This window comes from Typopeltis vanoorti, chromosome 7 (genome assembly GCF_054136105.1).
Source record: "Typopeltis vanoorti isolate ZY-2024b chromosome 7, IOZ_Tvanoo_1.0, whole genome shotgun sequence".
NCBI classification, from domain to species: Eukaryota; Metazoa; Arthropoda; class Arachnida; order Uropygi; family Thelyphonidae; genus Typopeltis; species Typopeltis vanoorti.
This window is the reverse complement of record NC_143555.1, coordinates 58,391,693-58,407,439: the sequence shown is the minus strand read 5'-3', so window position 1 is coordinate 58,407,439 and position 15,747 is coordinate 58,391,693. Positions and strand designations below refer to the sequence as shown.

General features: G+C 31.6%; 2 protein-coding genes across 6 annotated transcripts in view; one reads left to right on the top strand and one right to left on the bottom strand.

The window, feature by feature from the left end:
- The window catches only part of LOC150104703 (allene oxide synthase-lipoxygenase protein-like), a 104,072-nt gene that overhangs the window by 22,008 nt on the left and 66,317 nt on the right, over positions 1-15,747 (top strand). Inside the window, exons 2-3 of the mRNA XM_090395285.1 lie at positions 4,633-4,677; positions 10,184-10,309. Of these exons, the coding sequence (XP_090251411.1) occupies positions 4,633-4,677; positions 10,184-10,309 (171 nt within the window). The remainder of the gene's footprint in view (positions 1-4,632; positions 4,678-10,183; positions 10,310-15,747) is intronic.
- LOC150104704 (uncharacterized) overlaps positions 1-15,747 on the bottom strand; it is a 352,800-nt gene that overhangs the window by 285,924 nt on the left and 51,129 nt on the right. The window contains exon 3 of one of the 5 annotated variants that reach the window (XM_090395289.1): positions 10,178-10,270. The exons of the other annotated variants lie outside the window; for them this stretch is intronic. The gene's annotated coding sequence lies outside the window, so the exon portion shown is untranslated. The remainder of the gene's footprint in view (positions 1-10,177; positions 10,271-15,747) is intronic. 5 annotated transcript variants of the gene reach the window in all.

Sequence of the window (15,747 nt, the reverse complement as noted above, 5' to 3'; positions counted from 1 at the left end):
AATTTCCCCACAAAAGCTGAATCCTAGCAAAGTTCAACAAAGATTCCACATCAGAAATCGCTTACGAAGATTTCGCAAGTGAAATCTTCGTAAGTGAAATCTTCGTAAGTGAAATCTTCGAAATCTTCGTAAATACATATGCAGAAATGGAATTAGTTTTCTTTTCATATACACATATCAGTTACACAAGATTGTATAATACTATATCATAAGACTCGTCTAGCTCTGGATTCAGACGTGGCAAATATTACCCTTATTCGGAAAACAATAATGTTAATAATCTATTTCAAATGTTCTAACAGAACCAATCTAAAGGGAAAAAATAAATAAAATTGATATCAAAGACCCCACTGGTGTATATTTCGCTTTTATTAGCGTTTCTTTCTTTTTTTTTTTTTTCACTAAAAAGCTCCACTTATGGACGCCACACAGAAAAATGAAACATAATTTACGAGAAAGGCCTGAACAATACTAACTACACGTTGGCATGTAAATATTGCTGTTACATTGAGCAATACGTTAATAACATGCAGCACTTTTATTTCAATCCACAACGATTAACGTATTAGCGTATACAGTCGATCAGTGCGTACAACTAGTTAGGATATCCGCAATTACTTTCACTTCAAAAGATTACTACAACCATAACTGCGACAAGGCAGGGCAAAAAATAGATACAGCTGCTGAATAGCTTAATAGTCATACGCATAAATAACAAGATGAAATAAGGCTACTCTTTATTCGATAACAAAACATATTCATACCACTTACGTGTTTAAATAAGCAATTTTTTGATGAAGCCCGAAATATGTGCTATGAAAGAAAACGAAACTTGGTGGCGATAGATTATGACAGACGCTAGTTTTACGCTAAAGTAGCAGGAAAGTTCCTTGAACTCACACTTTCCTTTCTCAGAATTTGGCACCAACCCAAAAAAGGAAAGACAGAGAACATTATTTTTTCGTTCTTCATTAATTCATTTCTTTTGTAATAATTAAACCCTTTATATTTCACAGAGCCTGATTTACAACTTTTTCTGTATTCATCTGCATGTATTCTAAAGTTTAAAATGTTTTACGTGACAAAGGTTCCGACACTGAGCAGTTGTGTTCGGTAAATACGCATGCGTGTATAAATTAATGAGTTTTTTTTTAAAAAAGTCACCCATGTAGTTCACTCGTAACGCCCATGAATTTCATCTGAGGTGGAAATCGTTGTATAAATTTATAACAGTGGGAGTGTGAAGTGTAAAAGGAATAGCCAAAAGTGTGGAGAGATATAAAACAAAGTAGCATGCGCGACCTGATTGAATTTTTTTTTTAAATGTGTAACCACTGTTTGGCAGATGAACTGCAGTTTTTGCACACATACAATCTGTCCTCTTACTCATGATCACACACATACGCTCAAACAAGAAAGGTTTGAGCGTATGTGTGTGACGATGTCTATAGCACGTCATTGTCGTGTGGGAGGCAGTTGGTCAAGAACAAAGAAAGAAAGAAAGAGTTGATTTAATTCTTTCTTGACCATCTGAGGTCATAATCCTTGAGGAAAACAGTGCAAGGAAGACTGAATAGAATTTCCCTTTCTGGATAATATGACATAATTTTAGGGAAGTTTCTGATATACTACCCTAAATGTTCGAACAGTATTCCAAGGTTGGGAAGAATTGTGATTTTTATAGAGTTAGTAGATAAGGTTGAAATAATGTCTTGAACGGGAAATAACATGCCATATGCATATGGCGTCATTTGCTTGTTACAGGAAGCCCAGAGATGTAAATCATCCCAAAAAGGATTGACGGTTAAAATGGATAGTGTCTTCGCTTTACTAATAGCAGGCTGTGGATTCCAATCCCACTTCAGTATGAATGTGGGTGAGCACACGGTAGCCAAATATGAGATTACCATCTTGCTAATATATATTTCCAACTTTTTCGTGAGTGGAACTGCCATGAAAAAAAAGGGCAAACTTTTCTAACCGTTATTTTCAGAAGCGTTTCCCAAAATATATAAGCGTGTATTAGATTCTTTTGTCTGTCGGTAGGCAAATTATTCTAGAACCTTGGTTGTTGGATGAAATTTAATAGAATCTAAGATGTAGAACGTGCACAAGAAGCTGCACATCATTCAATTTTAGTTTCAGGCAGCACACTTTACTGTCAAAAGAATTCAAAGTTATATTTATAATTTCGCATTGATAGCAATAGAATTTTATAGATTATGGTATTTAAGATTTCTATTTAAATCTTGCATTTTTTTCACAATTTTTAAATTATTTTCAATGGATCATTTTGAAAAGAATACACGCTAAAAAGGGCTCGAGGTTGAATTGCATAATAATGGTGTCACTATACAAGAATGGAATTATTCACAAAACGCATTTCCCTCCTTGTTTTTTTTTAAAAGACTGAAATAGTTTAGTTTACGACTCAATCAAGTTACATAATAATGAGCTGATTTACTGCTTTCTTTAAAAAAATCAGCACATTAGGAGTTCTATTCTCCGCAAATTATGCGTGAAACATAAAGGCTATGTGATAAGAAAGAGATCAAAAAAGTTCTGCTTGAGATGATGAACGTCGTCTGGGTGGAATAAAACAAAGAATTAACCGGACTTTTAAAATTTCCTTTATCTGTTTCACATTAGGTTTAAGAAACCATACTTCTCTTCATCTCGAGCCTTTTCAAAGAATTTCCCTTTAACCTAAACTTAAATGGGTATATCGAAAATATATATGAGCAAAAATAAAATACAATAAATATTACTTAAAGAAACTGGGAATGACACTTTAATAGCTCTAACATGTTTCAACACAAATTGGTGTCAGCAATATACAGCGATGCAATAGAATATATATAGCTATTATTTGAAATCAGCAAATTTAAGACGACCAAATATTTACATTTAGATGTGTTTTTAATTATAACGACTACTGGTAATTTGAAATTCATTTTTATGTGAATCGCAGGCATGAAAGGTCATAAGTTGATGTTAGACATAATGAGTGGACTAAGTGGGTAGATAATGCTGTCCCTCTGCTTTAAGAACAAACGTAGGAGTTTTTCAAGACACTTCATACCTCCATTAAGCAGAGTGATAGTCTCTCATATCAAGTAACAAAAATCGTCTTCCCCTTCTTCAGAACTCTCCAGAATAGTCATGGCACCAAAACCAACAGGATGCTCCCACAACTCCCAAAGAGATAAACCTTTAGTGGGTGGTCAAATTTCGCAGTGTAATTTCGAACAACTTTGGCCAAAATATTCGATTGTTTTGAGAGGAAAATCAATTCTGCTACTCGGTTTTCGTGAAGATTTTATTTTGATAGTTTTAATTAACCATATTATAAACAGAATGCGCATCATTCGAGTTTGTGTGATAATATATTATTTTTATGAACTTCTTTTCCTGGAGAATAACTATTTTCTGATTAATTTCTGGCAAAATCTACGTAAGAAATCAAATATAAAAAACTGTAAACAAAAAATAGACATTTGTCATTATTTCTTAAGGGAACTCTGAGTAGGAAATAATTTTCAAAATTAACAATTTTTTAAATGTTTTAGTCAATTTCTGTGAAAAATTCTATCTCCTTCCAAAAAAGCATTGTATTTATATAAAATATGCATACATGAATATCACGTTAATAAAAGGGATGGCCAAAATTCTAAGAATACAATGAACGCTTTGTCCCAGAAACTTATTCAGAAACCACCTTTTTTCTAAGGAAAGGGATATACAAAGAATGCCGACCTATTCTTTATTCATTAATAAACCGGTCTAAGTTTTACATAACTGTGAATAGATACCTTTTTAATACTCCAGTGTTGCTTAAATACACCTGCACATAAGGAAACATTACTTGAAATATATATTCAAGTAACGCTTTTTTGTTCATTTATTCAGCCCTTCAGCTGTAATAACAAACCTATTAAAGGAAGTCGTGGATTCAGTAAGCATATACAAATTCATTCAAAAGAATACACCTTAACATTATTTTTTGAATGCTCAAATTTCCTTGGAAAACATATCTGGGTATGTGTTATATAGAAGACAAATTAGAGAGAGAGACCATTGCAGAAAATAGAAAAAATGAACCAGTTTGAAACATTGCACATACTGAAGTACATGATGTTAATCTACTGGTTCCACACCGTGAAGCACCACCTATATTATTCAAAATGCGAAATGATTAATTTTGATTATTCTTATTTTTATATCTTATCACAATGTCTTATAAAATCATTATACACTTAAAATATCATAAAACACTTATTATCGTTGAAAATCAACGGATTTCCATTAAGTGACATGCAATGGAAATTCGTTTCTACTAGAGAAGGTCCTCTGCTGAAATCATTGGTGTAATTTATAGCATCTTTAATTCTAACACCAAACACTGTGCAGTGCATTTTCAAATAAATAAATAAATTTAAAAAAATAATAAAATATCATTTACTTTTTTGCATTAACAGATCGGATTTTAAAAGTTTTTTTTATTTGTTTTTCATTTTTGTTAAAGCATCCGACAGGTTTTTAATTCATATTTACGACTTTAATTTACTGTAGTTTATTTTAAAGCAAAAAAGCTAACGGGATATTAAAAAGAAATCTTTTTTTTTTTTGCAGTGCAAATTTCTTCCAGAAGACGAACAGTTCACACACGACTATAAGGTAGGTAAGAAAATTACGTTAAAAATACATTGGAAAATTGATATTGTGTTTTTTTTTTATATAAAAGTTTCTGGCTTTTCAGCTTTCATGTTTCAATTATTGTTATACTTTTCAGTATAACAATACCAATATTAAAAAAGGAGATTAAAAAAAAACAGAAAATTATACAGGGATAAATTTATTAAATACCTTATTAAAAGTACTAAAATGAGAATCCTAAATAATAAAATAACAAAGGAAATTAATCTATTAGATGAACAACAAGGTTTCAGAGAAGATAGATCATACACAGATGCAATATTCACAATCAGACAATTGATAGAGAAACCGATAGAATACAATAAGAAACTATTTATATGCTTTATAGACCTGGAAAGAGCATTTGACAGAATATTAATTCATGATGTAATAGAAATAGTGCAGAGAAGAAAAGTAGCAGAAAATATAATACAAATAATTAAAGAAATATATGATAATAATAATATATAATAAAAACACAAGGAAAAATAAGTAAAGAGATACAAATTAGTAGTGCCATTAGACAAGGAGACTCTTTAAGACCAACAATATTCAATATAATATTGGATGAAATAATACAAAATACAGGAGTGGAAATAAACAATAAGAACTATATGTTATGCAGATGGTGTAATATTAATTGCAGAAAATGAAACTCACCTATAGATATTACTACATACATTTAATAAAGAGCAAAATTATATAATATGAAGATATCAAAAACTAAACCGAAATGTATGACAATATCACAAGAACCACAAAGATGCAAATTAGAATTGGAAGGTACTATTATTGAACAAATAACGAATTATAACTATTTAGGTATACAACTAAACTGGGAACGAAGGCCACACCTAGAAATCAGAGAACAAGTTGCAAAAGCTGCAAGAATATCAGGATGCTTGAACGAAACAATATGGAAAAATAAACATCTTAGACAGACAAAAACCAGTAATCAGGTCTATTATGACATATAATGCAGAAACAAGACCAGACACTACGAAAACAAGACAAATGTTAAACACGGGTGAAATGAATATATTAAGAAAAATAGTAAATAAACTAGATTAGATAAAATAAAAAAAAAATACAGATATAAGAAAACAGTGTGAAATACAAGCAATAAACAATTGGAAAGCACCCGGAGAATAAAATGGATTGAATACGTGGAAAGAAGAAGTGAATATAGAATAATAAAACAAGTCTGTAGTTGGCAACCAAAGAATAAGAGAAGAACAGAAGACCTAGAAAAAGATTAAAAGATACTATTAAAGAAGATGAAGTCTTGGTCGCAACAGATACTACATCTAATGCGTGAAGAAGAAGATGTGTATTAATGAACGATTTTCGGTATAAACAGTATTATTGTTAAAAAGATCTTATATAAAAGATGTATGGATAAAAGATCTCAAATTTCATTAATTGTAGCTTGTTGTGTCGATTACAAAACAAGATTTCCAAAAATAACGAATTATAAAATGATCTCAAGGCGCGCACGCACGCACGCGCACGCACACACACACACACACAGCGAATTCAAATGCCATGTTTGAGAATTTATAAAATACCTATGGAAATGGTGTTTGCATCCATAGAGCTAGGACGCAGAAAGAAAGACTATTTTAAGTTCGATTCTATGCCTCGACAACAGGAACTTTTTCAAACTCTTACTTCAACCGGTTCCCGAATTAGTTTATCTCTGGCACGGATAAGTAAGGATTTCTCCAGGAAACGCGGGTTTCTAATCCTGCAACTCAAGAAAAATCAATCGTAGATTTCACAGTATTTCAGACAATAATATTGTGTTAGGGACCACGAGACGGCGGTAGTTGCCTACCGTACTTTCATAGTTTGTGGTTTACAAAACATTGACAGTTTGGGCCAGCATCTCTGACTGGCTAAGGCTGGAGAATGACTTCCCCCCCCCCCCCGGTTTCCAATAGACAAGGCTAAATGACTTAGCCTACTCTGTGGAATGAGAGGCGTTAGTGGATTTATATTATAATATTTATATTATATTATAAATAATATAATATAAATATTATATTATTATAACCCTCCAAAAGTTTAATCATGTTCACTAATCTTTAAATACAGGGAGATGTAGAGTAAAAGTATTCTTTTAGAAAAAAAAATCTCCACTTAAAACATTTCCTGTAGCACAACTTAAAAAAAAATTACCCTTTCTTAAATAATTTTCAAAGGTTAAAAAAAGAACCCTTTTTCAATTTAAACTAAAAACTTGTTGCCAATGCATTGTGATTACAATTTTCATAAATTAGGGGAAAAAATTAACGATGGCATCCGTATTGGTTGAATTATAGATGCAACAATAATCTTATCAAGCCGGTCTATTATATATTAAATTAATCAAATTTCAGCTTTTCAGTTTTTCAATTTTTCAGCTGTTCTGGCTGTTTTTAAAATAAAATAAAATAAAACATGAGTTTCTGTTAGGGAAAAAAAAACAAAAAAACTGCTGCCTCTATTTAGAAATAGGAGGCGGGACTCGCTTATAACATTAAAGGCTAACGAAATTTCATAGTATTCTGAACTCACTCATTGGTGACTGACATGGAAATATATATATCTATCCATATAGCTCATCTATCTATTTACTACATAAATGGATAGATGAGCTGAATAAGGCTCTGCGCGTGTTGATACGCAAATGATTTGGGATACAAGCGAAAAAAAGTCCAACGGTCGACTGCAAATAACTCTTTTTTTGGTTAAAACCACAGCGAGAGTATTTAAATGCAGTTAATAGTAAACTGGTGAAGCAACGTACTCCGAAAGATTTCATGGCGTCTTCCTTTTCTATTGTTTAATTTTGAATGCATTTAAAGTAAATTATATTTACTTTAAAAAGAAAAATTCAAATTTAAAAGTAAATTGTATTAATTTTTAAAGAGATTAATTGCAGTATGATTCAGTGTTATCATAGTTTGAAATTCTATAAATTATCTTTATATAATTCCAATAAATAAATAAATAAATAAATAAATATATATATATATAAATATATATATATATATATATATATATATATATATATATATATATATATATATGTGGAAATACTTTCTGAAAATGAATGCCGTGCTGAACAAAGCGACCTTTTGCAGCTGCCCAATTTTTAATCCATCTAACTCGAGTGCTTCTAGATGTTTTTTCAATGTTTTAGGGATGGCGCCTAAAGCACCTATTATTATGGGAACAACTTTCGTTTTCTTTTGCCAGATTCGTTCAACTTCGATTTGCAAATCGCTATATTTTGTAATTTCTATATATATATATATATATATATATATATAAATTTACTTTATAGAACTTCAAAATCGGTTCTTTAAGTTTATATATCTTCCGATATCCTTTCACTAATTAACACAATAACCGCAGGAATCAATTTTTTAAATATAATCAAAATATTTATAAGCAGGTTTTTGGTCTTGACCTAAAAGTTCTGTGAGTGAACAACTTGTAGAACCTTTCCTCGGTCACACAGAATCACAACTTTTACTCACTTCCTTCCAACAGCTGATATCTTATTATGATAAATATGTTGATGATGTCCTATATATAGGTAACGGGAGTACTATGCCATTTTTGTATTTTTAACGTCTTTAGCCACGAATTGAAATTCACTGTCGAATATGGAAAAGAAAATCTTCTTTTAAATTTGACATCTCGTCCTATTAACCCTACTTGCATATAAGGATTACTGCCATAAAGATATATTTCGTCTTCGACATTCACAACAGCTAACAGAATATCTATTCAGTCCCAAATCGTATCTCCTCATTTCAAGGAAATATATCTAAAATTTGTATAATCTTAAAATTCCCATATAATCCTATCATCTACAAAGCCATCAAACGGATCTTCAAACATGTTAATTAGAAAATTATCTTTATCGCTAGTAATAAATTACAATAAATAAATAAAACTTCAATAACGTCATCTGAGATACTATTACGCAACAATGTTCTTAATTGTCCACCTGGATACAATCCAGCTACAATCGAATCCATTATTCGAAATATCAGTACACGCCCTAAAACACTTTTTGAAATCGCGAATGTCACCGTTATTTATTTAAAATAAAACGAAACTGTTGCTATTTCATATTTCAGTGCATATTTATTGGATGTTTTGGCCTTCAGCATTTTCAACTTGAAAATATTTTTGGCCTGTTTATTAAGTCCATTACTAAATAAATAAATGATTAAAGTAAATAAATTTATTTACTTAAGTAAATAAATGTTACTAAATGTAACAATTACTAAATAAAAAATTAAAAATTCTTAAGTAAATAAATGTAAAGATTTCTCAAATATGGAGATCATCTTTCCCTTCAAGAATATTCAGGTATGCTTTAAGCCAATATTCTCTGAAAAAATAGCTTTTAATTAGTAATTTTAATTTTAAACATTTCATTTTCTTCCTTACGGATTGATTATACAAGACAGATCCCTATTTTGTGTTATAATCTGGGTACCTGTGAATATCTTCAGTTCGAATCCCGGTATAAACCTCATTACAGTGAAATACAAGTCATTATAATATCCTCGTGGAACGTGGAATTATCATGAATTTAGTTATCGGTTTCAAGTGGAAAATCCCTTTATTACTTAATAAGGCAAAGTCAGAGAATAAGAAGAGATGTGTATAATTCGCAGATTATACTGGAATAAAGAAAACCTACCAACAGGACTTCCAGTAAATGTATAACATTATATCTATCTATAAATTAGAGGTTCCTCCTAAAGGATGATATTAAATCCAAACTTCTTGAACAAAAAATTTTTTGGATACAATTTCATCTAGAGTGGTCTATTAAATGTTATTCATTATCACCAGTATGCAATTACTTAAAATTATAATAACGGAATTAACTCACGTAAAATATTATTAATTTTACGTGAGCTACTTAGGTGGCACCCTTTGGATTTGTCAGTTATTGTTTAATTTGCCTTTTTACATGTACTGAAAATGCCTGTGATACTCAGGCGAAAATTCTACTAATAAATAATATTTTACGTAAGTTAATTCCGTTATTATAATTTTAAGTAATATGTCTCCTCACGGTATTTCCTTACTGAAACCAGTATGCAATATTCTGGTGTGTGTGTTGGGGGGGGGGGAGATAATAAACATCCATTTCCCAAATGATGAAATGATTGCTTTTGTTATGGTTTATCTCAAACTCGTATTGACTTGATTTGAATACGAAGGCCTTGCAAAAATGTTATGCATTGGACTGAGAGAGCCCGTCAAAATTTTAGCAGTCTGCATTTTCATAAAAATCGCGTAGCTTATAGTTTTAAGTCAATTTATTCAACTCATTATGATGTAAAATTGTGTTTAAGTACCGTTTTAAGTATTTATAGATCTTGCATTCATTAACAAAATTTATGGCATGATTTTAGAATACTGAAATCTTCTTTAAGAAAATTATTATAATGTAATATTTTCTTACTTTTAGTGGGATATTGTTAAGAGCAAAGGTCGTATGATGCTTGATACGAAAAGAATTCGCTGGACAACAGACAAATGGGCCTCCATTGCTGATCTGAAAAATGTTTACAAGTACAGTCTTGGAGAACCTGCGGTAAGTGCTTTAAGATGATGTATATGGGTGCACACATATATTCAAATAGGTGTATGAACTATGGCATAATGAACTGTTAACAAATCGGATTACATAAGATTTAAAAAAAAACTTTTTTTTTTCGTGATGAATATCTCATCATATCATTTATAGTGAACACAGCAAATAGATAGTTACATGAACAAGGAAAGAATGAAAAGAAGCACTACAAAGTGCATTCTTTTTATCTCTCTGAAGCCTGCAATTCGACACTATTTGGATGCCAAGGAACAAATTCAACACAGACAATTTATATACATTAAATTAAAATTATATAATGAAAGAATAATTTTAACATTATAACTCAAAAATAATCAATCTATAGGATGTTAGTAGTGGGATAAAGCTGGAAATAAAGAAAAAAATGTATTCATAAATGAATGTAAACAACCATAATGCCTTTTCAGGGTGATTGTTGTTGTCGCATCCCTTCCTCACTTAATGATGTTGTAGTAATCATACGAGATCATTCGGCGAGGTTAAAGCATAATGAGCATACGTAGCCAATAAGAAAGTTGATGTAATAGTTTTCACCTTCAAGTCAGCTCTAAACCATACTCTGGGTAAAAACTTTGTGTGCTCATTTTCTGTTTCTGGTTTTCTTCTTCTTTCGCGAAATGAGTCCTTCAAAAATGGAAAAAGAACCTGACTCAGGTCTGATATAGTTCATTTTGCCTCACAATGAGAATCCACGTTTTATGTGAAGTATCTGAGTGATTTATGGAAAGTGTTTTTTCACCTACCGTACAGCTCTGTGGGAAATGCGTCGCTGCCATTGACGAGGTTTCTGATGAAATGGCATAATTATCAAACCCATTCATAAAATCAGCTTGGTGATAGGAATACAAGGAATGCCCAAAAGGTAGGCAACAGAGAGCCAACTGAATGGAAAGTCTAAAACAGAGTCTTTCAGAATCGAAAGACTATATTTTAGTCTTTCAATATAATGTCCATTCGGTACTTCGTTAAAAGTTTGGTTAAATGAAGAAGAGTAAAGAGTACAGCGTGGGAAACTTTTGAAATGAACCTCGTGGAAATTATATTACATCTTCAAAGCAAGAATTGTTGGTCGGTTAAGATTGCGCAAAAGCAAAGTAAGGCCATATTGATGCAGTATGCTGTCAATTACGTGGTGTTCTCTGTCCAATTTTTGTTTGTTTGCGGTAGTGAAAAAAAAAATCCTCTTTCACTTCTATAAAATACCGGCTAACTCACCTTCAAATGAAAATTCATTAAAAATTTTCCTCACGTCTGAACACATCAACAAAGGTCTTTCAAACCCTGAGGACATGCGTCATTCTTTCAACAGCACTCTGCACTGTGGCGCTGTAATAGTGGGTTTCCGGTATAGACAGTACAGTTCAAGGAAGTAAACATGGTTTAAATGCGTGCGATGCATTTAAATGTCTTCTTTTTGCTAAACTATAGTTCTAAAAATACTGCTATTGAATGAAAAATATTTCAAAGAAAATATTTTTTCTTTGGCATAATGAATGGCATATTTTACGTCAGATCAAATCTGACGTAAAATATCTCCAAAATTTGATTTGTGTTTCCACGGATCTATTTCTTTTCATTAGAGTTAATTTCTTTATTAAGGAGAAAAAATATTTCGTGCAACCCAAAGACTACATATACGGAACGATTAACGTTTAATGGAAAACTTGTACACAAAAACAAGTATATGGCTAGTAGAGTGGAGGATGAAAGAAAAACAAAATCAGGTAACTGCGTATTAGTGTAACCAGATATAATAATTTTTTCATATATTTTCAAAATTTAATTCTCGATAATAAATCCATGCACTCTTTGAATGTTATTTATGTATAGTAAAACTTAGAAGTATTTACTAACTTCATCGAACGAATTATAACTATACTTTCCAAATATTAATGAATGTGGTCATCAAAGGTTATTGGTGAGGTTTTAGATGAAGATACGAACAATCCAAGAAACGAATTAGGTCACTGGATGATGCGCTCAAGGGTTCAAATACTGTAAAATGGTAGAAGAAAACGGACTGGCACTTAAAGGAAAAAGCAATATGGGATTTCGTTTTACATCAAGGTATTCACGTGAATTATATTTTTACGCATTTTTTTAAAGTGGCTGGTAGTCCCATTTCAAGTAACAAATCAACAAGATGGGATAGATTAACTTCCACTCAGTTTCTTAGATTCTCTTTCAGTTTGATGTGGCACATTATTAAATAAGATTTATAAGTAACTGAATACAATGAAATGTTTATAAATTGTTCATAAATTTCCAGTCTCTAATATTTTATATCGCAACAAAACAATAAGTAAAAATTGGAGTGTACCTATCTTGAGTTACTTCTGTTTTGAGCCTTAGTTGAGGAATTAGCAATAGAATAACAATAAGATCTGTTATCATCACATCCACATTAAGAACATTCTGGATTAATTGTCTGGGAGATATTAATCGTTCTTTGTTGAATAAATATTGCGGCAGAAGGACCAAACTCACTTATCTCTAAGTCTTACAGCTGTGGCAATATTGTATCAGATTAGCCATGACAATGAAAACAGAGAAAAAGGATTGCGTCTATTGACAATCTCCAAATAAAATGCTTTTCCTATCTAAATTTGCTTTCTACATCATGCTTGAGTCATATACTATAGTATTATCCATATTCTACATGAACTGACAAAGCAAGTGAATGAGTTAGACCAAGTATTAAATTATCTTGCATTTCGAAGCACTTGAAATATCGATATTTATTTGCATAATACTAAAATATAGAGTGTAAAAGATGTTAAACTGGCAGATTTAATAATATATAATGAGGATTTTCGACATCCGTCGGTTTCTGAGAAGAAACCTTCGGCGTAGGAGTTGCTTTGGTTTACACTACTCAAAAGACATGGACTATCCAAAAAATCATACAGTCGCCTTTCATTATCGTACTGATTAGGTTTCACTGACCTGACAGCTATTTGGAACAAATCAACAAGATGGGATAGATTAACTTCCACCCAGTTCCTTAGATTCTCTTTCAGTTTGATGTGGCACGTTATTAAATAAGATTTATAAGTTCTCATCAGAGATCAGGTCTAAGAGGACAACACCATAGCAGTCACATGCCAGAGTTATATTCTAGAAGCCATGTCGCATGGAAAGGAAAATGCTATTTTTGTAGTCAAATATTCTTTCATGAAAAAATAGTGAAATATTTTAGGTGTCATACAGCTTTGCAATTAGAATTTGATGGTTAGTATTGAAAATTGCGAACATGGTTGACTACTGCTCTTTCGTGCAAAATTTTAGTTGTGGTTTTCCTCCATACTTAGATTTCACTGACCGATGAAGGTTGACAATGAAAGAAACCTGGTTCTCAGAGGTAGGGAGTAGGCAGAGGATACTTTGCTAGTAGTCCAGAATGAACAAATGAAAGAAGTGCCAAGAAGGGACTCCCTTTCAATCAAACAGAAATAGTACTTTTTATAATGGTATTTATACTATTCAAATTGCTGTTTGTCACAATTATTCACAAGATCCATGGTGTCGATGAGTTTTTTTGTTTTTTTTTTAATATTTTCGCTCTCGGAGCACCTGGATGATATCGAAGTGATTATGGTGAAAAATTCTCCACTTTGATGTCGTCGTACGAATTAGAAATTCTATTGATAAAGGAGTTATTACCTATATGACATTATGATGTTAATTATATGGTCTTAACAAACACATTTAAAATTTGCAACAACAACAGACGCAAACATTAACTTTAAAACTGTCAAACTAAATAGAAATCTAGAATTAGTATACGAAACAAGTTGTTAACCTGGGCATTCAGCAAACTGGTTTATCCTCGTGCACTTGGCAGCACATCAACTGTATTTTCTTGAAGACATAAAAAAAATGTTTTAGTTACTGTCCAAGCAGATCTTCGTTCGCGTGGTCGTGCTCGGTTTCCTTTTACCGCCATTGCTGTCGTCAAATTTCAGTGCTATTTCTAGTATCATTAGATATTTTCGTTCTGCAGTGGTTGGGGGTGGATTATTCATTTTGTTATAATAGTTTCTTATTAAAGTAATTATTTTAGCATGAGTTCGGGTTGTGTTGAAATAATTTATTATAAAACAAAACAAAACAAAAAAGAACCCTAATGAACTCGCGTCTAATATCCGAATGTCTGACGCAAAAAAGAAGTGTCATCAATATTGGCTAGAATATTTAAATTTCGGGTTTGTACCTTTTCCCAGTAATGAAACTAAACCAGTATGTCTTTTATGTGAGAAAAAGTTTAGTAATGATGCTATGAAATCTTCAAAAATGAAAGAACATAAAAAAGTATGATAAAAGCAGCAAAGGCTATGAACATTTCAAGACAATGAAGGAAAACTTTTTATATCTTACAACGCTTATGCCCTTTATAAGATCATCGGCAATAGCGGCAGCTAGTGCCGGACTACAAGCATCATATGGCATTGCTCTCCCAATTGAGAAGAAAGGAAAGCCACATATTCTGTGGATGATGCTATGGAATAATTTTATTTCATAGCATCATACGTGGATGATTCTATTAAATTTCTGTTTTTAAAGAGGGTAATGTTATTCTCTTTAAATGAGGATAACATTACCCTCTTTAAAATGTTATGTAAGGTATAATAGAATCAGGATAAAAGCAATAGAATTAGTTATGAAAAAGGATGCTAATCCAGTTTTAAGGAATATTCCACTTAGTAGTAATACAGGGCAACGAAGAATTGCTGAGATGACAAATGATGTTCAAACAACAGTAAATTCAGAGCCGAAAGAGGTTATGTTTGCTATGAAATTAGACGAGTCAACATTTGGAAGTGTAAATATTTCAATGTCATTTGTAAGGTACGAGTAAAAAAAAAAAAAAAAAAAGGAAAGAAAAGAAAAAGCAGTAATTGATGAATTCGTTTTGCCAAATCTTTAAAAACTGATTCCCAACATGAAACAAATTTTAGATGTGTGCAAGACTATTTTAAAAAGTACGACATTCCCTTTAGTAATATAACCGCAGTTGCAATGGATGGAGCTCCAGTTATAGTTGGTAAGTACCAGAGGATTTTTAGCTAAAAATCCTAAAATACAAACCGTATAATACATTGTGTTTTACACAGACACCACCTTGTTTCAAAAAAAAAAAAAAAAAGTGAAGAATTGCATGCTGCTTTGCAAATCTGTATTAAGGCAATAAGTAAAATAAAAGCAAATATCCTTAACAGGCGACTGTTTGCTATGCTATATGAAAAAATGAAGAAAATTTCAGCCAATTATTCCTTCCCACAGAAGTCAGAAGTAAGGCGGTTATCAAAAAGTAGCTGTTTTCAAATTCGTGTAAAACTTTAGAACTCGGTGGTAGAATTTCTGTCCAAGCACCATAAATTTGCTGATAAATTTAGCCA